The 23,127-nt window shown below is 37.9% G+C and overlaps 1 protein-coding gene across 1 annotated transcript in view; it reads right to left on the reverse strand.

The window, feature by feature from the left end:
• Positions 1-802: 802 nt before the first annotated feature.
• PRKD1 (protein kinase D1) overlaps positions 803-23,127 on the reverse strand; it is a 114,502-nt gene continuing 92,177 nt past the window's right edge. The window contains exons 9-19 of the mRNA XM_063290007.1: positions 22,763-22,886; positions 21,647-21,724; positions 19,878-20,157; positions 19,313-19,365; positions 16,620-16,692; positions 15,465-15,571; positions 13,952-14,113; positions 13,038-13,136; positions 11,204-11,471; positions 2,740-2,825; positions 803-1,801 (exon numbers count right to left, since the gene is read on the reverse strand). Of these exons, the coding sequence (XP_063146077.1) occupies positions 1,583-1,801; positions 2,740-2,825; positions 11,204-11,471; positions 13,038-13,136; positions 13,952-14,113; positions 15,465-15,571; positions 16,620-16,692; positions 19,313-19,365; positions 19,878-20,157; positions 21,647-21,724; positions 22,763-22,886 (1,549 nt within the window). The 3' untranslated portion in view covers positions 803-1,582. The remainder of the gene's footprint in view (positions 1,802-2,739; positions 2,826-11,203; positions 11,472-13,037; positions 13,137-13,951; positions 14,114-15,464; positions 15,572-16,619; positions 16,693-19,312; positions 19,366-19,877; positions 20,158-21,646; positions 21,725-22,762; positions 22,887-23,127) is intronic.

Below are 23,127 nucleotides of genomic sequence, written 5' to 3' on the forward strand. Positions count from 1 at the left end.
AAATTCATATATTCCAGAGAGACAACCCCATTATTTGCCACTGAATTTCAATTATGGTCAGGGGCAAATGTGAGAAACATCTGCCAATACCTGCATTGAAAAGACAAGAAGCTGATTGCTAAAAGCTGATTTTATGAAAAAAGCATTGCAGGTAATCCCAAAATTGATCAAATGTAAATAGTGTGACTATTCTAATTATCTTTAGAGTCACAACACTGTTTTGTGATTACTTTGAAGAGAATACATAATGCAATGCTATGCCAATAATTTCTCACAATTCTTTCCTTTAATCTGATGTAGAATAAACTGCTTTGTAATTTGAAATTTCAATTGAAATGTCAACTGAGGAAAGGGCTGCCACATTCAGGCCCCTGCTTTAGTTATAAGATGGTTGGGAGATATGTATAAGTGTCCTGCCTTAGTACACAACCATCTTTTCAGTGTTCTATAGACTCCCTGACTTTCCACATTTCAACTGAATCTCAAGGAAAAATACAGAAGTCTTTCCAGAGGATGTTTTTTGATCAGAGGCTGAAGGCCAATGGAGAAGAGGTGCATGAGATCTATGTAAGAGCAGCAATCACTTCCTGCATCACCAAGCAACAATAAAGTAACTTCAAACACTACCAGAAGTTCTGAAGCACACTGAGAAGGGCAGAAGCCTATTTTGTGGGGCAAGAAAAGTTTGGGGAAGTTAGATGACAGCTATTTTGCAGAGTCTTTGTAATTATTATGGACAGATGCTCCTGGGTTAAGCCTGGCAACACTGACTCTCCATTGGCAAAGTAATTCAAAGTTTTTGATGCTTTAAGCAGAATTTTATTGAAAACATTCATGAAAACATCATGTTGCTCAGCTTTTAAATGTATGTATTACAGCAGGCTAGTATAAGAACAAGGAAGTGAACTACTAAACAGAGGCTGCAGTTTCCATTATTATGGTGTTCATGCTTAAAAACAGGCTGCACCCTTACTATGGGTGCATTCTTATAAATGCCCATAACCAAAGCAATGACTCATCTGCAACTGTACAATTTCTATTTGTGCTTCCTTGTATCAGGATGTCAATACATTGTTCCACAGCAAAAACAAGAAACATTAAGTCCCTAACTTTATTAAAAACATTAAAAAGTTGTTCACAGAACAGTGGTAGTAATCTACTCTTCAAGAGTTTGCAAACAATGCTAGTCAATGCTGCACACAAAACCCAAGAATGGCCTCGGAATGCTCCATCTGAGACAGGAAAGTTTGACTAAGAGGAACCTTCACCTGAAAAGGCACAGTGGAAACAGATTTGGATGCTCAAAGTATAATAGAAATCATCCACAACAACAGGTGAACGTTTCTGGGAACTTATTTGTAAATATAACACACTTGCTCACATAATAATAATAATAATAATAATAATAATAATAATAATAATAATCTGTTGATTTGTCTTGGCAACTCCCATATATCAATGGTAGTAACAGTGTAACAGCTTTATTCCCATCTGACAGAAAATAATGGCATGTTCTGCAAAGCAAAAGTTAAACATGGCCGTATGTATTTATTAGTTCCACAGTGTTTTGACAGATTGTAATTCAAAGGATGCTGACACGCTCCCTGAGGGTTTTCAACTCTGCTTCTTCTGGCTCAGGATTTTCACGGTGGTTAGTGCTCAGACTCATAAGGTGTGCTGGATACTGCAAACTATTGTCTCCTGCATATTGTTCCCAGCGGGAGTCATCGCTTTCATGGGTGATATAACGCTCACCTATTTTACATTCAAGCTCACGTAAATCCAGCCAAGCTTGGTAATCCTGTAAAACAGGATAACAAGTTTAATTTATATTCAGAAAAATCACTGACAGTATAAACAATATCACAAACACTTTATATTCTAGTAATAAGAGATATAACGCACCTTACTTTTTAAAAGGTCAGATATAGCTTCATCTCAACATGCAGATGGACCACCAGTTCAACTATTTCAGTTTAATCTATGTTCCAGAATTCCTAGTCACCAAGTCTTTTGGGGAATTTGAAATCCAATCATGCAGGGATGCCAGTTTGGGGAAAGATGATGTACACTGAATGGCAATAGTCTGCCAGGATTCTGACAGAGTTCTGAACCCAGGACATTCTGCATGAAAAGTATGTGGTACATCATAACTTCATGTAAACTAGGCAATGCTGTGCACAATTCAAGAAGTATTAAACTTGGATTCTGGGAAGCTCATCATATACTGGAGCTGCCCACACATGAGCCTATTAGCATTTAAACCAGCCCCTTGCTTTTCAAATGTCCAGATAATTGTGCTTACATGTGTAGCAGTTGATAAACTGTTGTCTTTGTTTGGTAGGTAAAGGTAAAGGTTTCCCTTGACATTAAGTCCAGTCGTGTCTGACTCTAGGGGGCGGTGCTCATCTCCGTTTCAAAACCAAAGAGCCGGCGTTTGTCCATAGACACTTCCGTGGTCATGTGGCCGGCATGACTGAACGGAACGCCGTTACCTGCCCACCGAAGCAGTACCTATTAATCTACTCACATTTGCATGTTTTCGAACTGCTGGGTTGGCAGGAGCTGGGACTAGCAACGGGAGCTCACCCCGTCACGTGGATTTGAACTGCCGAACTTCCGATCAGCAAGCTCAGCAGCTCAGCGGTTTAACCCGCAGCGCCACCGCGTCCCATATCTTTGTTTGGTACCTAACTACAAATACAAAAGATGTAAAAAGCATGAAATTTATAGCATTACCTGTAGCCAGGGGTGGCTTAATGTCTTGTCCACACTGTAACGTTTTCTCATTTTCACTTGCAACAAATTATTTATGAGATCAATAGCTAGAGAAGAAAAATGCAATTTCAGAGGACACCATTCCCTAAAATATGCTTGAATATCATGCAATAACAAAATCAAAATAGGAGTAATTCAGTTTTTTCAACCATTCTGACAGAAAGGCATGGCTTAAATGTGTTAAAAAGAGAAGTTCAAATTAACAGAAAGGTGACGATCATACAGTATCAGTCTTTTTTTGACATTTGTGCTTCAACAGCCTAATGGACAGGACCTTAATGTATGAAACTTCTTGTTTGTTTTTGCTTTTTTCTGTGCAGTTTTCACTGCTAGACAAGCTGTTTGGCTGTGAAAACTGTTGTGGTGGAAAGTGAAATATGGTTCTCTTGTGTGCTGATATATCTATTCTCTACTGACAAATCAATATGATTGTCCCAGCATATCATAGATAGATTTCAAAAGATGGTTATATATAGAATATGATGTTGTAATTCAACCAAGGGCTTTTTCAAGAAGCTTGTTCTCTAGCTGTTCCATTCTCCTTAGTCAGTATTGCAGTGTTCTGGGGTGGGAGGAGAAATACAGCCTGAAAAAAGGAAGGTCCAGTAATGACATCAAAGGTATCATACAATGACAGTGTTATCACTGCTAAATGTACCTGGCATCCATACATTGGGTATATTTGGTTGAAAAGAAACAGCTGTCATATATTAAGTATTCCTCCCCAGATATCCCCTCTCAACACATAGCCATTACAGCTAAACAAGCCAATACCAAATCACCTCCAGAGGTACTGAAATGCTCTCCAGTCATTACATGTTTCCTCTTTATATCAGGAAATGCATGAAGGTGGCTTGTAATATATTTGTCTCATGAACACTTAATATCTGGCCGGAAAACATGCATGTCTATGCATTCTTCAGTTTAATTTTTCTTGGTTAAATATAATTTGCCAATCTCAATAAGAGAATCAAGAATGTATCTTTGTTTATACCCATAATTTGTTTCAAGTTTTATATTAAGTTTCCACATTAGAAGTATATGAAATGGCAAGAAATATTCAGCCACTGTGTGGTTGCTGCGTTCAGCAATTAAAGAAAATATTAAAGTACAACTGAAAATCATACAACTGATGTGTTTTAAATTAGCCATCTCTGTATTCAGTAGATAATCAAGTTTGTCATATAGAAGCAGTCAACAATTAGTAGAAGGTCCATATGCATATTAGCACATGCATGAACCTCTAATCGGGATAATTCTTGAGATCAGTGTAGTTTTCTAATGTCTATTCCTTGTTTGATAGTATATTTCATATTATCTATGCAAAAACACCATAATGTTTTATAAAAGGAATAGCTAATACAACAGATGAATATTTATAAGGACTCTTATGTGATTGTAAGATTAACATTAAACAATGTCACAAAATGTCCAGAGATATATGTCTACCATCATTCTTCCTCCTCTTTTTTTTTTACAGTGTAAGCCTATAGGCTGAATAATTTTTACTGATTGTTCATAAGCCACATCAAGAGTATCGTCAACTAAAAAGAATGGGACTGCAATAAATAAGAAACATTCTATACATGGAAAGTATATTTTATATGTGATAGCCAACTTTTGTTTGTTGAGATTACTAAATTGCATCATAGTATTTTACTACTGATAGGCAGTTGCTAATTCCCAGGTGTTCTGAAACTCCTAGCTTAACATGCTGAGAGTTGGTTTAACCAGTCACATGCAAACCATGAATTATAGGCCTTCCTATTTTTGCATGGTACTGGTCCTAGGAAAACTAAGTCTTAATGAACTCAATAATGTTAGTTTCCAGCATAATAAGAAAATAAGTTAGTTTAAAGAAGCTGGATTGTTTCATCCCATAACTCAAGTGAAGCATTCTATATAACTATAACCATGATAGAATTACACAGAAATATGATTAATGTTATAAAACAATAGTTATTAGACACTTTTCAAAACTTATTTTATATTCAACTTTCAGAATCAGTTATTCCGTCCAAAAATGTACTGTATGCAGGGTCAAAAATGTAACCAGGCATAGCAACATTAGGCAACCTCAAAGAATTTTTAATATTACACATTAATGGGAGTAATAAATTGCCCTGGGTGTAAACCAATTTTCTTCCTGGCTAGAATAGCCTTGAGTGGACTACTGCTTTCTAGTCAAGTTAAACCTCACCTTTGGTATTGATACTGGCAATTGCACATTCTCTTCTCCAGAATACAATAAAAATGATGCTGTATATAAGAAAGATGAAATAGAAGTCTATCTTGAAATGCAAAACAGCATTCAAATAAATCTGTAGTAATCTGCAGATCTTTTCTCTCTCCAACAAGAATATGTTTCCTCTGTGCTGCTTCCTACTCCACACATTAATCTGTGCACAAGTACAAGTTGCAGGTATGTTAGGACTGTACAAATCATTCAACAAGGCTCTTTCCAAAAAGTTCCTCTGGATTTGCTCCTTGAAAGTCACAATGCAGCCCCTCCTGAGGTCTTTTGGATATGTGTATGCATAGAAGATCCTTTGCTGGTGAAAGTGAAAGAACTTTCACAAACAAATAATTTGCACAAGTCTAATGTATATACATTATTGTTGATGCATGTTTGATAATTGAGAAAGTGAAAGATTACCCCCCAAAAGTCAGTATGTATTTCCTTGTTTATAGAAAGGCCTTCAAGATCAAGTTATGGAATATGCCAAGAAAACTGGAAATCCCAGAAAATCTCATTGTCATCATGTGAAACCTATACACCAGAAAGGAAGCCACCGTATGGACAGGATATGGAAAACATCCTGGCTCCAGTTTGGCAAAGGAGTGAGACAAGGATGTATACTTCCTGCTTTTTATTCAGCCTGTATGTAGAAGATATATTGAGGGAAACTGGATTGGAAGAAGATGAGCATGGTTTTAAAACATCCAAAACTTATGGTATGTGGATGACATTACTCTGATAGCTGACCATGCAAATAATCTGCAAACTCTAGTAATGAAATTCAGGGAACAAAGTGAAAAAATGGAACTGAGATTAAATATAAAGAAGACCAAACTATTGAGACTTCAGCAAAGGATCGTTACCTTGTCATGGTGCTGGAGCTTGAGCACCTCAATGATGCCATGAGCTAAACCGTGAAGGGCCACCCAAGACGGGAAGGTCATGACAGAGAGGTCAGACTAAATGAGATCCCTGGGGAAGGTAATGGCAACCCACCCCAGTATTCTTGCCATGAAAACTAAATGGATCAGTACAACCAGAGATATGTCGATATACCATCGGAAGATGAGACCCACAGGTCGGAAGATGGTCAAAATGCTACTGGGGAGGAACAGAGGATGAGTTCAACTAGCCCCAGACGTGATGACGCAGCTAGCTCAAAGCCGAAAGGACGGCTAGCGGCCGACGATGCTGGTGGTGAACGGCGAATCCGATGTTCTAAGGATCAACACACCATTGGAACCTGGAATGTAAGATCTATGAGCCAGGGCAAATTGGATGTGGTTATTGGTGAGATGTCAAGATTAAAGATAGACATTTTGGGCATCAGTGAACTGAAATGGACTGGAATGGGCCACTTCACATCAAATGACCACCAGATCTACTACTGTGGACAAGAGGACCACAGAGGAAATGGAGTAGCCTTCATAATTAATAGTAAAGTGGCTAAAGCAGTGCTTGGATACAATCCAAAAAACAATAGAATGATCTCAATTCGAATTCAGGGCAAGCCATCTAACATCACGGTGATCCAAATATATGCCCCAACCACAGATGCTGAAGAAGCTGAAGTAGAGCAGTTCTATGAGGATCTGCAGCACCTACTGGACAACACGCCTAAAAGAGATGTTACTTTCATCAAGGGAGACTGGAATGCTAAGGTGGGCAGTCAAATGACACCTGGAATTACAGGTAAGCATGGCCTGGGAGAACAAAATGAAGCAGGACATAGGCTGATAGAATTTTGCCAAGACAACTCACTCTGCATAACAAACACTCTCTTCCAACAACCTAAGAGACGGCTTTATACATGGACTTCACCAGATGGACAACACCGAAATCAGATTGAGCACATCCTTTGCAGCCAAAGGTGGCGGACATCTATACAGTCGGTAAAAACAAGACCTGGAGCTGACTGTAGTTCCGATCACGAACTTCTTCTTGCACAATTTAGGATCAGACTAAAGAGATTAGGGAAGACCCACAGATCAGCTGGATATGAGCTCACTAATATTCCTAAGGAATATGCAGTGGAGGTGAAGAATAGATTTAAGGGACTGGACTTAGTAGATAGGGTCCTGGAAGAACTCTGGACAGAAGTTCGCAACATTGTTCAGGAGGCGGCAACAAAATACATCCCAAAGAAAGAGAATACCAAGAAGGCAAAATGCCTGTCTGCTGAGACACTAGAAGTAGCCCAAGAAAGAAGGAAAGCAAAAGGCAACAGTGATAGGGGGAGATATGCCCAATTAAATGCAAAATTCCAGAGGTTAGCCAGAAGAGATAAGGAATTATTTTTAAACAAGCAATTTTAAAGTGGAAGAAGACAATAGAATAGGAAGGACAAGAGACCTCTTCCAGAAAATTAGAAACATCGGTGGTAAATTCCAGGCAAAAATGGGTATGATCAAAAACAAAGATGGCAAGGACCTAACAGAAGAAGAAGAAATCAAGAAAAGGTGGCAGGAATATACAGAAGACCTGTATAGGAAGGATAACAATATCGGGGATAGCTTTGATGGTGTGGTCAGTGAGCTAGAGCCAGACATCCTGAAGAGTGAGGTTGAATGGGCCTTAAGAAGCATTGCTAATAACAAGGCAGCAGGAGACGATGGCATCCCAGCTGAACTGTTCAAAATCTTGCAAGATGATGCTGTCAAGGTAATGCATGCTGTATGCCAGCAAATTTGGAAAACACAAGAATGGCCATCAGATTGGAAAAAATCAACTTATATCCCCATACCAAAAAAGGGAAACACGAAAGAATGTTCAAACTATCGAACGATGGCACTCATTTCACATGCCAGTAAGGTAATGCTCAAGATCCTGCAAGGTAGACTTTAGCAATTCATGGAGCGAGAATTGCCAGATGTACAAGCTGGGTTTAGAAAAGGCAGAGGAACTAGGGACCAAATTGCCAATATCCTCTGGATAATGGAAAAAGCCAGGGAGTTTCAGAAAAACATCTATTTCTGTTTTATTGACTATTCTAAAGCCTTTGACTGTGTGGACCATAACAACATGTGGCAAGTTCTTAGAGGTATGAGGATACCAAGTCATCTTGTATGCCTCCTGAGGAATCTGTATAACAACCAAGTAGCAACAGTAAGGACAGACCACGGAACAACGGACTGGTTTAAGATTGGGAAAGGAGTACGGCAGGGCTGTATACTCTCACCCTACCTATTCAACTTGTACGCAGAACATATAATGCGACATGCTGGGCTTGAGGAATCCAAGGCTGGAGTTAAAATCACTGGAAGAAACATTAACAATCTCAGATATGCAGATGATACCACTTTGATGGCTGAAAGTGAAGAGGAACTGAGGAGCCTTACGATGAAGGTGAAAGAAGAAAGTGCAAAAGCTGGCTTGCAGCTAAACCTCAAAAAAACCAAGATTATGGCAACCGGCTTGACCGATAACTGGCAAATAGAGGGAGAAAATGTAGGGACAGTGAAAGACTTTGTATTTCTAGGTGCGAAGATTACTGCAGATGCTGACTGCAGTCAGGAAATCAGAAGACGCTTAATCCTTGGGAGAAGAGCAATGACAAATCTCAATAAAATAGTTAAGAACAGAGACATCACACTGACAACAAAGGTCTGCATAGTTAAAGCAATGGTGTTCCCCGTAGTAACATATGGCTGCGAGAGCTGGACCATAAGGAAGGCTGAGAGAAGGAAGATAGATGCTTTTGAACTGTGGTGTTGGAGGAAAATTCTGAGAGTGCCTTGGACTGCAAGAAGATCAAACCAGTCCATCCTCCAGGAAATAAAACCAGACTGCTTACTTGAGGGAACGATATTAAAGGCAAAACTGAAATACTTTGGCCACATCATGAGAAGACAGGAAACCCTGGAGAAGATGCTGATGCTAGGGAGAGTGGAGGGCAAAAGGAAGAGGGGCCGACCAAGGGCAAGGGGGATGGATGATATTCTAGAGGTGACGGAGTCGTCCCTGGGGGAGCTGGGGGTGTTGACAACCAACAGGAAGTTCTGGCGTGGGCTGATCCATGAAGTCACGAAGAGTCGGAAGCGACTAAACGAATAAACAACAACACAAACTAACGAGAACAAATTCAGCAACCAGTTTTAGAACTGGCAATGAAGATAATCAAGTGGTGGATAGCTTCTGCCTTTTAGAATCAACTAACAATAGTAAAAGAACCAGCAGACAAGAAATATGCCACAAACTAGCACTTGGTAGAGTAACCATGAAGGCCTTTGAAAAGATTCAGATGCCAGGAGATCAGCATTGTGCAGGCAATGATTTTCCTTGTGACACTCCATCAAAGCAAAAGTTGGACTTTGAAGAAGAGAAATAGAAAGATTATTGATGATTTTGAATGTTGATGTTCCAGAGGACTCATGAGAATAACATGGATAGCCAAGAAAACCATCAAACAGATCATAGGCCAAATAAATTCAGAGATCTCACTTGAGACACAAAAGACTAGGCTCAAATTATCATATTATTGACACATTATGCAAAGACCTAACTCTCTAGAAAAGTCTATAATGCTGAGAAGGTTGGAAGCAAAGGAAGAAGAGGACAACCAGCAGCAAGATGGATGGACTCAATCACAGTGGTGATGGATGCACCATTGGAAGATGTGAAGGACCAGGTTGGGGTCAGATCCTTCTGGAGAAAATCTTCCTATGTGGTCACTAAGAATTGACACTGACTTTATAGCACAATCAATGTATACATGGCATTGTACTAATTGTATGCACAGTTCTATACAATTTTCCAAATATTGCATTATATAAAAACACACTTTTATTCAGGAATTTGACATACTGAACGCTCAACTCCACAGTATGTCTGGGAGAGAAGGTACTCTGATTTTTACTGGGACTCCTAGCCTTCATGATGAAGAAATTTAATTATTTCTTCCCCAGCCTGATTTAACTGAAAGCCACCCCTCCCCATAGTATATAGGGCTCCTTGATCTTAAGGAGAGGGAATAAATAAACATACCATCTTTATGCAATGTTTCCCCATGACAAACTATTAAAAAAAAACTGTAGTTCCTCCTTAACATTTAATTGAACCCTAAAGTCAGGGATGGGAGTTCTTTGCAGGCTGCAACAGCTTTCACTACTGAAGGCTGAATGGAATTGCTAAGTTTTAGCTCATCAGGTTTAGTTTAGAGTATCCTAAGTTTTCCACCTCTATTTTAATAAGTGCTGCAGTTCACTTTCCCTGGAAAACGCTTGTCCTTTCCAAATGTCTCATGTTCCTATGCTATATTACTAGAAGAAAAGCATCCAACTGATACATAGTACAGGGTATCTCTGGACATGTATATGACATAATGTACACACTTCACAGAGGAATTCAATCATGGAAGAATTCCATCTCTGATCAGCTTCTTTGTGAGTTGGCAGTAAATCAATGTTCAGTAGTATGTTTGTGCAAGCTTCAGATTCAATCCCCAAGTCCTTTGGAGAGTGAATGCAGTACCTGACTGCAACACCACAAAGCAGCTGTGCCCTTACCCAGAACAATACAGTAGTTGCACAAGACAGCCATGCAGTCCTGGAGAAAGGTCAGACTGCTTTAAGGCTTTGCAGACATGTTCTGCTTTGTGTTCCAGTTCTCCCCAAAACATTTTTGGAAAGCAAGTCTGAAGTGTTGCATAGCCCTATGCACGAGTAAATTGATGTTATTCAATGAGATGTGATTAAATATTTTCAGTGATAGGGCTAAGCGAAAATGCAGAATGCAACCCATGACCCTATTAGTTCCCTTTAAAGGATAAATTCTTATGTATCATGAAGTCTCACTCTAGGGGCACTGTGTCTCCAAGTACAAAGGAGGAAGTACTGTGCAGTCAAGTAACTGCATGAATGTTTCGTTTTGATTTTTGATAAAAAGAAATGAAGTAAGAATTCATCCACCTTGTACTTAAAAGGTAAGAAAAAAATCTTACCATATTGAATTTAGTGCCAGCTACAATATTCTTTTTAAGATTATAATCAGATCTTTTTAATCTTCTCTTTGGATTTGATTATGGATTATTATTATTATTATTATTATTATTATTATTATTATTATTTCTATTACTCTGCAGATAATTATGTTGCATATCCTATATGGAAAGGCATCCTATATGTTTAATTAATAGATATATTAGTACATATCTAAATAAATAAACAAATAAAATAAAAAAAGGAATACCTTCATGAGAGATTTCCTTCCAGGGATTGGGTGGGTACATAAAAGCAGCATTCTGGATTTGATCATGAATATCCTCATCTTCATTGAATGGAAATGTACCACTGAGGCTAACATAAATAATGACCCCAACGGACCACATATCAAGTGATCTATTGTATCCTTTGTTTCTCAGAACTTCAGGAGCAAGATATGCTGGTGTACCCACAAGTGAACGTCTAAATGACTTCTCTCCAATAATTCGGGCAAAACCAAAATCACAAAGCTTCACCTATTTGGTACAAAAATTGATGAGACAACTCCGTTATAAAGTAGGGCTATATCCAATAGATAAATTAATTTCTACTTGTGTAATGGGATTGTTTCCTGATGACTGCCCCCTTCTTCCCACATACAGTACATCCCACTCATTTGTTCTAAAAGGTACTCTAACTTATTGGTAAAAAAATGGTAGGTGAGTGCTTGGGGTGATGTCAGTTTTGCTAGTGGGCAGAAATAATTGGAGCTTGAATCCCTAAAGATGTGATAGCTTTAAAAAAAAGCAATAAATTATGCATGAGAATACTAATTTAGCAGGTACCAAGATGAGTATATGGTATGCAATATGTCTGATTTGTCTTAGCATTGTGCATATTAGTACTATTTTAGTAGTAATGTACTATGCTTCTTTATATCACTGATGCATTCCCACAAATTGGACAAAATACATACAAAGCACACAGAACCCTTTCTTTAAAGGTCCTGTTAAGACACGTAAGGGTGTTGTTAGTAGTAGTATTGGTATTTAAACAACTTAAGTACATTCAGGGCCTTACAATGTAGGCAACAAGAATAAAGCTCTGCTCTGTAGAGCTAGGGAGAGAATCTAGAGGAAAGAAGTAGTAAATGAAGTTTCTTATAGAATGTATATGATGAACCAATATTAGGACATATATTTCCCTAGCAATATAAACAAACTAGTTTACTCAAAAATTTGAAATACCAGTGAAGTTGTACATGAATTTAGTTGGTTGCTTTGCCTTTCCTTCATGCTCAAACAAGCTTTTTTTTAAAAAAAAAAAAAAAAGTAAAGACAGGCATGTATGTTTTCTCACTTGATTAATTATTCTTTGTTTTTTAAAACACACATGCAGACAGAGGCATTGCTTTAAAGTTAAGAAAACTACTCCAGAAGAGAAGGAGAAGGATGCTTCATCATCACAGGAAATCAACCAGTTACCACTAAGACTTCTGGCTTTGACTACAACCAGGAAGAATATGTTTCATCTATGCTCAATCTCTACATTGGCAGGTGCACTGTACTTCATAGTGAGCTTATGGCACAAATTACGCAGATTTAGATATACGAATACATTTTACTTTAGTTACAGTCTGGAACTCATCCTCATGTAACGTGGAAGAAGGTATATAAGAGACAATGATAATGATCAGAATCCGCCACGATAGCTAACTAATTTACGTATACATGCACACAAAGAAAATCTAGAAAATCTCATGTCGATTCTGCTTCCATATAATTCAGATTAAAAGCAATATGCACTGATTCACATTTTGTAATTTACAGAGGTATGCAGAGATATTTTCAACTGGTCCTTTAGTTGTGTTATTGGACTATAGTCATGGAAAGCATTACTGGAACAAAAAACTAAATCATACTTTGAGGAGCTCAGATTCAAGAAAATGAAATATGTTTTCTTACATTATTTTCTAAAAATTATTTCACATTTCAGTGAAAAGCAGCTGAAGTATTGAGTGTCATAAATCAGTTTCAGTAATTGTAATTTGTTTTCATAGAGGATCAAATTGTATTTATGCAAAGAAAAATATTTTGACTTGCCTGTGGAAAAGGGTCAGCTGATGCTAGCAATACATTCTCTGGCTTGAGATCACAATGAACAATGTTTTTAAAATGTAGATGCCTCAAAGCAACAAGGATCTGTAAAGAAACAAATCAACTGTGCTGTAATATAGAAAATGTATTCAATATTTATTTATATTTTAATGTGTTCCTAGAAATGTGATATGATATCAGCAAACACAAGGATGGTGATTTAATTGAACTGATTTTAAAGATTTTATGATCCCATTCCAAATTGGATAAACAATTTACAAAATGAGAGGAACATAATATTAAGTTACCATAAAATATCATCAATAATCTATTGTTATTACTAACACTACAAAAACATTGGCCTGAACATAGACCCATACTAATTAAGGGAAAAGCAGTTCAACATACTCTTTGTTTAACCTGGACTGCACTGGAGAATTTGTTCAGTTTGCATTTTAATATCCAATTACCAAATTCACACTTTCTGAATCAATATATGAACAATGCCATAGTCATTTTTGGTATTCACACTTCCTAAGAGTTTTGCGCAGCAATTTTCCAAACAAAAATATGTATATTGGTGAAATACTATAAGAGAATACTGCTTGTAAAAAATGTATCTATGATGCAAAGATGCATACAAAATGTGTAAATTAGGAGAAACACACATGAAAATGCCAACAAATATTCCTGTAGACTTTTTTAAAAAGAAGCTGCAAACTAATGTAGATATAAGATGGATAAATTAAGGTCTGGAAAAATTTTTAAAAACTAAACAAAGCCAAAATTGCCTTGTACATTCATCTCTAAATAACCTCTATTATTTATAAAGAATATTTGGGAATATACTTAATTTATAGAATTGAATCTCATATGAATCCAAGTATTATATGTGATATCTATCCCTAATGGGTTCTTACCTGTGTAATTAAAAACTTGGTTATCCGCTCTGGCAACCTTCCTTTTTCACTTGACAAGATCATCTCCAGCATGTCTCCATGGAGCTTCTCCATAACAACAAACACTCTTTCTGATGTCTCGAACATGCATTCCAGATTTACAACCCCCAGGTGATGCAGATTCTATAATAAAAGATAAACACTATTTAAATGAGCTAATTTGTCTACATCCAATGACAAGTTTCAGGAAATATTAGGTTATTGCACAGCCATTCATTTTTCAAGTCCTTTGGCACCAGCATAAATATAACAAGGCAGGAAGAAAATACATTAGTAATAATACACTGTGCTAATTAAGTACCCAGGATAGCACAAATCTGCTTAGAACTTGTCAAAATTTTGGTCTGACACCTTAACATTTTTATCTATACAGGGAACACAACTTTTTTGTTCTAATCAATCTATTTTAAAATTTACAAAGTAAAATAATGTTCCCTGCTCTTTAATGAGCCAGATTGGTCTAGTGGTTAAGGTGCTGGGCTACAAACCAGGAGACTGTGAGTTCTAGTCCCACTTTAGGCATGAAAGCTGGCTGGGTGACCTTGGGCCAGTCACTCTCTCTCAGCCCAACTCACCTCACAGGGTTGTTCTTGTGGGGAAAATAGGAGGAGGAAGGAGTATTGGGTATGGTCACCGCCTTGAGTTATTTATAAAAAAAATAATAAAGGCGGGATATAAATAAATAAATATCCACTCAAGAGATCTGTAGTGATCAACACAATCTCCAATCAACACCCAGGTCTAAAGTCAAACTAAAATGGGTCAGTGAACTGAACTATGAAGAATTAGGATTAACACTGGGAGAATAGGTTTCCCATCAGCATCCATGATGTAAAATTCTATGAATTTGCCATGAGTGTCTCTGATTTGTTAAGATTAACATTTGGAAAAAGAGTTTGTCATTGGCATCTATGATGTAAAACCTATGCCATTAGCATCTGCTTGTAAAACCATGTATACTGCCCCATTTCAGTTCAGTGTTCACACCTGAAGCTGGACACAGGAAGGCTTTCTTGCTGTAAAAACTGCTGCTAAAACTATAGATCCTTTTGAACGTAAGACATAATCTGCCTGTGTTCAGAAGGAAGACTCATCCTTCACACACACACACATGGCAAGCTCCTCCCTTTTTCTTAATGACTGAACTGAGTTAATCTTGTATTGTTACATGCATAGGGGGAAACAGAACCTTAATATGCACTGATATATATTATCTGAATTATACTGGGATGGGTTGTCTTAAAAATATATATTAACTGCTATAAATACTGGTCATTTTGATTTCAAAATTCCTGTATTTAAAATAGCTTAGAAATTATCTAAAAACAAGACATCACTTGAGAACTTTATCTGGAGATTCAGTGTATAATTAGTTCCATAGATTTCTCCTGCTGAAACCTTTTTCAGTAAGTTTTATTGCCCTGCTCTAAATTAAATACATACAGGATATAATTGGTAATTAGATAAAAGTTACCTGTAAAATTGCAACCTCATTACGAAGTTGGCTTTCTTGCTTAGTTGGAAATCTCAGTTTGTCAATGATTTTAATTGCTACATCTCTTCCTGTTTTCCGATGTTTTCCTGTTTGATGAAAAATATGCCAATTAACATGATCGGTTCTGAGAAGCAGTGCTTTCTAAAATTCACTTTTTCTTTTATTAAAATCTAACTTCTGTCTTTTTTAATGGAAACTTTTCTCTTCCAATTAAAGGTTGATCCAAGGCAGGTTTTCCCAGCTAGACACCATGGGATATTCTGGGATTACAATGCCCATCATTCCCAACTACAATGGCATTTGGGAGTAGAATCCTCAAACTACACCAAATATAAAGTGGCTATTCAAGGCAATAAATCTTTTTGACATTTAATCCCATGACCTTTTTAAACATATTTTTAGATAGACAGGAATCCTTTCTCTGATGGGGCAAAAAACAGTACAGGAGAACTACAGAAGAGAATAGAACAATAGCAAAGGTTATGAGCCATTCTTTTTTTCTTGCCCTATTCAATAGTTTTTTATACACATTTGCAACCTCTTCTTTTATATTTTGTAAAAATATCAAGAAAAGGTGAAACCTGTCTAAGAATTGTAAATAATGTGATCCATAATTTTGCCATGCAAACCAGGTCATTTAAAAGAAAGAGCCACTTTTCACAGTCCAAAGCACCCTGTGTGCACAAGTTTCCCACAAGCAATTATAGAAAAAGAACTGGGAGAATATGGGGCCAATTCTCAAGAGAAGCCAGTTTTTTCCAGAGACAACCAGCCTGACCCCTTGCCTTCAAATGAAAGTAGGAACCTTTTGCCAAGTTTTAGCTAAAAAAAATAAATAAAGCAACACAGAAATACCTACAGAGGAGAAAATTTCTCAGACTTCAATCTCCAAAATTAAAATGCAAAAGACAGCATTGCAAAGTGGTTTCAGAATCCATAATCCTGAATAGTATATCTCCAATTATAAAATCTTAAGCCACATGCTGAAAATGGCTAAATAATTATTCTGTCTTCTGTCTGCTTTCCTTGTGATTTTTTTTTTTTGGTATAGCTTCCTAGTTACATAAATTCTAAATTCCTAAGAAATGCTGCATTTACATTTCATTTTCCTAATGTATATGTAAAGAGTCTTACCTCCATAAACAATTCCAAACTGTCCTGATCCTAAAACTTCATCTGGAAATATTTGATACACTGTACTGATATCCTGTTGATAGAAATATTTTGCAACTTGAATTGTTTTTCTGAATCTTAAATTGGCAAATTAAAACTCACAAATAACAGATGCCACTGAATTCTACACAAAGTGCAGTAGCCTGAGTTCTGGTAAAGCATGTTCAAATCATGAGAAGCAATTGTTTTACACTGCCCTAATCCAATCTGATCTGGAGTACTCTGTCCAGTACTGTGGACTACTGTGTCCAGTTCTGGGTATCATAATTCAAAAAGGACATTGAAAATGTGAATTTGGCTACCATGGTGGTGAAGGATCTGGAAGCCAAGCCCTATGAGGGACAGTTAAAGGATATAGGTATGTTTGCTTACAGAAAAAGTGTTTGAGGGGAGATATGATAGCAATCTTCAAATATCTAAAGGGTTGTCATATAAAGAATGGAATGGACTTATTCTCTATTGCCCCAGAGTCAGAATCAATGGGCTAAAACTTCAGATTCAGGCTAGAGTTCCAGACTGTATGAGCTGTCAGTCAGTGGAACACACTGCCACAATAAGTGCTGAGTTCTCCTTTGCTAGTGGTCCTCTAACAGTGGTTGGATGGTCATCACTCAGAGATGCTGTAGTGGATCATTCAGGGAGTTGAACTAGATGACTTCTAAAGTTCCTCCAGTTCTATATTTCTAAGACATTTGTAAAAGGGTAGTTAGTCCTTGTTAACCAACCACTTGTCCAGCTACTGTTCGAAGTTACAACGGTGCTGAAAAAGGACACTTACAACCGGTCTTCAAAGTTGCAGCTGTCACAGTGTCCGCACAGTCACATGATCACAATTTGGGCACTTGGCAACTGGCTCATACTTATGACGATTGAAGCGTCTCATTGTCACTTGATCACCATTTGTGACCTTCACAGCCAGCTTCTGACAAGCAAAGTCAATGGGGAAGCTGGCAGAAACTCACAAGTCGTGGTCATGTGATGTTGCACTTAATGACTTGCAGTGATTCACTTAACAACTGAAGCCAGAACTGATGTCATTAAGTCAGGCACAGTCAGGTGACATTTCACAAAGCCAGTCCAGAAGGATATCATGGTTGATGGTATTGAAGGCTGCTAAGAGGCCAAGCAGAGCAAGGATGGATGCACAACCTCCATCCCATTCCTGCCAGAAATCATCCCAAAGTACAACCAATACCATTTCCATCCCATACCCAGGCCTGAATCCTGACTGAAAGGTATCCAGATAATCCGCTTTATACAGCATCCTCTGAAGCTGCTGCATGATCACCTTCTCTGCCACCTTCCCCCAAAAGGGGAGGTTAGATACTAGATGAAAATTGTCCAGTATAGTGGGTTCCAGCGATGGTTTCTTGAGGAGGGGGCAAATTAGCACCTCCTTAAGGGACAGCAGAACAACCCCCTCACCCAAGGAGGAATTCACCACTCCAGAACCCATTCACACAACACCCCCCTGGCAGCTTTAATTAGCCAGGAGGGGCATGGATCAAAAGAGCAAGTGGCTGAGCTCACAGTCATAAGGATCCCATGGACCCTGTCCACTTCCTTAGGTCCAACTAGTTCAAACTGTTCCCAGATAATAGGGCAAGACTCTGTCCTGGACATCTAGCTTAAACAAATGCTAAGACAGATGCTAAGCAAATTCTTCTGCATGGCCCTGCAGGGGGGTCTCCTTACCCCCTCTACCCAAGAAGGTACGTGTCACCCAAAACAGAGCTGCAGGACAACCATCTGCAGACACAATAAGGTGGAGAAGTACTGATGCTTTGCCATGTTTACCACCACAAGGTAGGCATTAATAGCAGATCTAATGCAGACACAATAAAGGTGAAGAAGTACCATGGAGAATGATGGGATCCACAAGAGGGGAGAAGTCACATCAGCACGATCCGATCCAAGGCCTCAGCAGCCCTCCTGTTCTAGGTGGCAACCAAGGCCTCAGATGGACTGTGCAACAAACCAGCAGGCACAATCCCCAGCTCCCTCTGAAATCCATCCAGGTGCAGAGGGTGGACTGATCTAATAGGTCCTACCTACCTGCAGTGTATGATAGCACCAGAAAACCCCATGGTAATCAGGGCATGATCTGACCATGACGAGGGGGACACCAATGGTTCCTCCAATTCCAGATCACATTGCCACTGCTGTGACAGAAAAACCAGATCAGGTGTGTGACCACTGCCCCATATTGAGCCCTAGGTGACCTGGGATAGGCCCATGGCTGTCATGGTAGCCATGAACCCCTGAGCTGCCTCAGACCCCAGACCTAGAGAGGGCAGATTGAAGTCCCCCAAGATCTTAAGTCTGGGGAACTCCACCACCAACCAGAAATGGAGTCCAGAAGCTCAGGCAGGGAGGTTGCTATGCAGCAGAGAGGCTGGTACAATAGCAACAGTCCCAACTGTTAATCATGACAACTTCAGTCTGAGGAAGGAACTCTCTCTTGCTAGATTTCATTTAATGTCTTCTATAGTTTCTGAGGTTAGCATAACTAAGATACTTAAATACATGTCACTGACACTGGAATTAGATTAGGTTTGAGAATGTCCTCATTTGTTTAACTGTTCTTAAATGCAAGTAAATAGAAAAAATGATCATACTGACATAATAAAGGACAGAAATAACTAGTCAATTACCATATTTTCTTGGACTTGGCAGTTGGACACAGAAATACTTATGGATATATTTCCTAGAAAGAAGAGATCCAATCATTACTGTATGACATACAGTATCAAATCAAAGAATATTACTCTGTACTACTATAACAGCAGGTGCTCACACATGCATTTGGGAGAACTTGCACACGCAAAGAAGGAAACAGTAATGAGAATAAGGAGTAACATATTACCTCTATGTAACCAAATTAAATTAGAATTAAACTGTAATGAAATTATATTTAGGTTTTGTCCTCACTCTGCCCTCTTCTGACCCCACTCACCTGATGGCAGACTGACTTGAATCTCTGCCTATCTGTATGGACCCAGATGCTGGGCTAAAATGCACACATTCATTTCATTATTTGCACTAGTGTATCTACTATACTATTTAAACATTAAATTATCAACTGACAAGTTCTTTTTAATTAATGTCTGTTGTTGTTATGGGCCACTTCAGTGTTGCTGGGGATGTTGACCGAGCCTTTAATTGATCTGGAATATTTCTGTCATATACCTGTATGGTGTTCTCAGACCTCAGACTTACTGTGCAAACTTGGTCCTGAACCAGTAGATGCTCCTTTAGGAATGACAGGCATCAGGGCATGCTGGATTGCCATCTCCCACATTCTTGCCACATCTGGGCCACAACCATTTGTGAGAACGCTGTTATTAGCTGAAAGACTTGGTAGGTTTTCAACATTTTCCCCAACGTAATAGATCACATTAGCTGTAGTTATTTCAAAGCAGTGGGGATTTGCTTCTTGTGGTAATAAACTGAAATTTTTTGCAGGTTCCAGACAGAGTATTTCAGACAATGGGATTTCCTGTGAAGAATATTTATTAATGTTATTCCAAGACTCCTTTTCCAAAATGTGTTTATTGCTCTCAGGACTGATGTTCTGTTTGTTTTATACAACTAAATACTGATTTGTTCCCAGCTTTTGAGAACTTTGTGAAATCCAGTTCTCAGCTCATAAAGTTCTGCCTCTCCTATGGTTTTCTGGGCTTTGCATCCTGATACTCCACCTGGGGAGGAAGCTGAACATTCTTTACAGAGTCAAACTTTGACTAGAGCCCCAAAGAATAAGGAGCTTAGGCTCATCTTCCTCTCAACAAACTAACTTCTAAATTAGGGGTTCCTAAGCTTTTTGCCATGATACCTCCCTTTAGTGTAATCTTATTGTGCACACCTCCCTTAAAAATCCGAACACTAAAATGAACACAAATGAACAATGAAAACAATATGATGAAACTTTGGGAATGGTGGATTTATTGTAACAATGTTCAGTTAAAAGGTTCTTCACGCCTTCCCTGGACTCTGTACTTCCCCAAGCGAGATATACCAGATATACCTCAAAGTTTGGGAAACTCTGTTCTAAATAGCAACAGCTCAGTCCCACCCGTCTCACACTTTGTTCCCAACAACCTACATTTCACCAATATTCAGCTGGAATCCAGATGGTACTTTTAACTGAAATCATGGTTAAAATGTTAGAATAACTGAAAAGATAAAAATTGCAGAGCTTTACAAATTCCTTACCCATTTCTTCTTAGAAACTCCATTAAAAAATCAGAGAAAGGTTAGGTTTAAATATTACCTCTATATTTTGCATGTTATCTGCCGATTTAAATATTATAATTATGCTTAGTTATTACATGATAAATATTGGCATCAATAGTGATGACATTAGGCTTGTACAAATCATTTGATGAACTGCTTTGCTAACTATCCCACTGGAAATGTCTTCTGGGCATGCAGATGCATGTCCAAAGGACCTCAGGAGGATCTGGAAGCAGTTACTCTGAGCTTTCAAGCAGTTGCAGCTGCTTCATGGCTTTGAGGAGCAGATCCAGAGGGATGTTTTATTCATCAGTGAAGGCTCATCAGATAATTTGCCCAGGCCTACTAGAGACATTGGAGAAACGTGCCAAGATCAAGTCTAATGCACAGTTTGGAAACCCACAATTTCCACTCTAAGTATAAAAAGATTATTTTTTCTTGCCCAGATTAAAACTGGAGCTGAAGAAGGATCTTCCCAAATTGCTGCACTAATAGGAAGACCAAGCCAAGTTCCTTTCCTAGCCATAAACATGTGAAAGAGGAAAGCACTTTCCCCACCCTTAGCAACTAGATAACCTGCTTCAGAGGTTAACTCCTAGTAATGTTATATACTTGGTTTTTTAAGTGCATATTTGTTGCTTTGTTTTTATGCTATGCCCACCCAGAGCCAACTGGACTCAGGCAGCATCCAAGTCAAAACAACTAAGTAAATAAATAAATAAACTTTATCTAAAAACTAAAACCATTTTTACCTTGTAGTATTTGCTTTCAGTTTCATTTTGAAACAAAGTGATACATTTGCTATCCAATCTCCAGTAGTGCCGCTTCCTCTGCATGGAAATAGAAAATTGAAATATTTTAACAATTAGTAAAGAATGCAGCAAAATGAAATAAAATGAAATAAACTAACACAATGATGCAGATTTAGACAAATGATAAATAGTTGCAATTACTACACAGAAGTTCTCCATTGCATCATTTTATATTGCTTAAAAGTAATATTTTAAAATGCATTTGAAATGCATATTTTCTGCATTTATTCTCTGAAGACTGCATTTTCCACTCGGTAACGTTCATCAGAATGTGCCTTTTAGTTCCCTTATAAATATCTATCAATAAAATTGGATTTTGCTTGTCAAAGTTTGTACAAAGTTGCTACTCATCACTTCATATTAACTGATCAAATATAGATTGAAACTAACATGCACCACCCTGAGTCAAAACTGATATTACATGTGAAATCTTGAATTGTTTGAAAAAGGTTATTCTTTTCTAATTATACATAAGGTACTGTTCAAGGCAAGAGACTGGAGATGGGCAATATATACCCTCTATCACACAACCCATGACTGCCTGCCTATGAAGCCAAGGGGTCAGGCAATCAATGTCTTCAATATGTTTTTGACTTCAGCTGCCATCTGTCACAATCAACATAAGCGAATGGAAAGGAACCATGGAAACTGTAGTTGAAAATATCTATTCTCACAGGCATCAGTGAGGAAAGATTACTCAATACAGAGACCACCTCTTTTACAACCAACTCTTAACAGAAATGTCACAACTTAGAAAAAATGAACAAGAGTAAGTGTGAATCTGGATTAAAGTTAGATATTATTCTCCCAACACATATAATAGGATATATTTTGTGGGAACACCTGAATGTCCCTTTGTACATTACCTAAGTTCTTTGGACACCATTCCAGGTTTTCTGTTTCTTGTGTAACTCCTGAAGCACTTTGTATACATGGAAATTAAACTTCAATATTCAAAATGTAATCATGACCATTGAAAGACTTCTGTAAGGTACCCTGAATGTTCTTCATATCAATGTTAAATAAATGAATAGGTTCAGCTAATTACTTCCTTACCAAACTGTCTTTGCTTGTGTAGTGAACCATCCATCCTTCTTTTATTACTGTACTACTTCTCCTTTTTGCATGTTTGACAGATTGTACCACTCTCATTAATGGGATATTATTGCTTGTTGAAGGGCTTAAAAAAAGCAACAGTAAACCAAATAACAGATTATTTGAACGATGCTTTCAAAGAGAGACAATTTAAATGGTTACTTGTTCAACTCACATATTTCTGAACAGCGATTTATTGCAGGCACAATAATATCTGGACTTGCATTCATTTATTACATTTATGAACTTACATAGTCACCCCAACACAGAAATGACCTGAGCAGCTGAAAGAGAAAAGTAGATTTCTGCTCACTAGAAGGTTTTGA

This window comes from Candoia aspera, chromosome 1 (assembly GCF_035149785.1).
Source record: "Candoia aspera isolate rCanAsp1 chromosome 1, rCanAsp1.hap2, whole genome shotgun sequence".
In the NCBI taxonomy this organism is placed as follows: Eukaryota; Metazoa; Chordata; class Lepidosauria; order Squamata; family Boidae; genus Candoia; species Candoia aspera.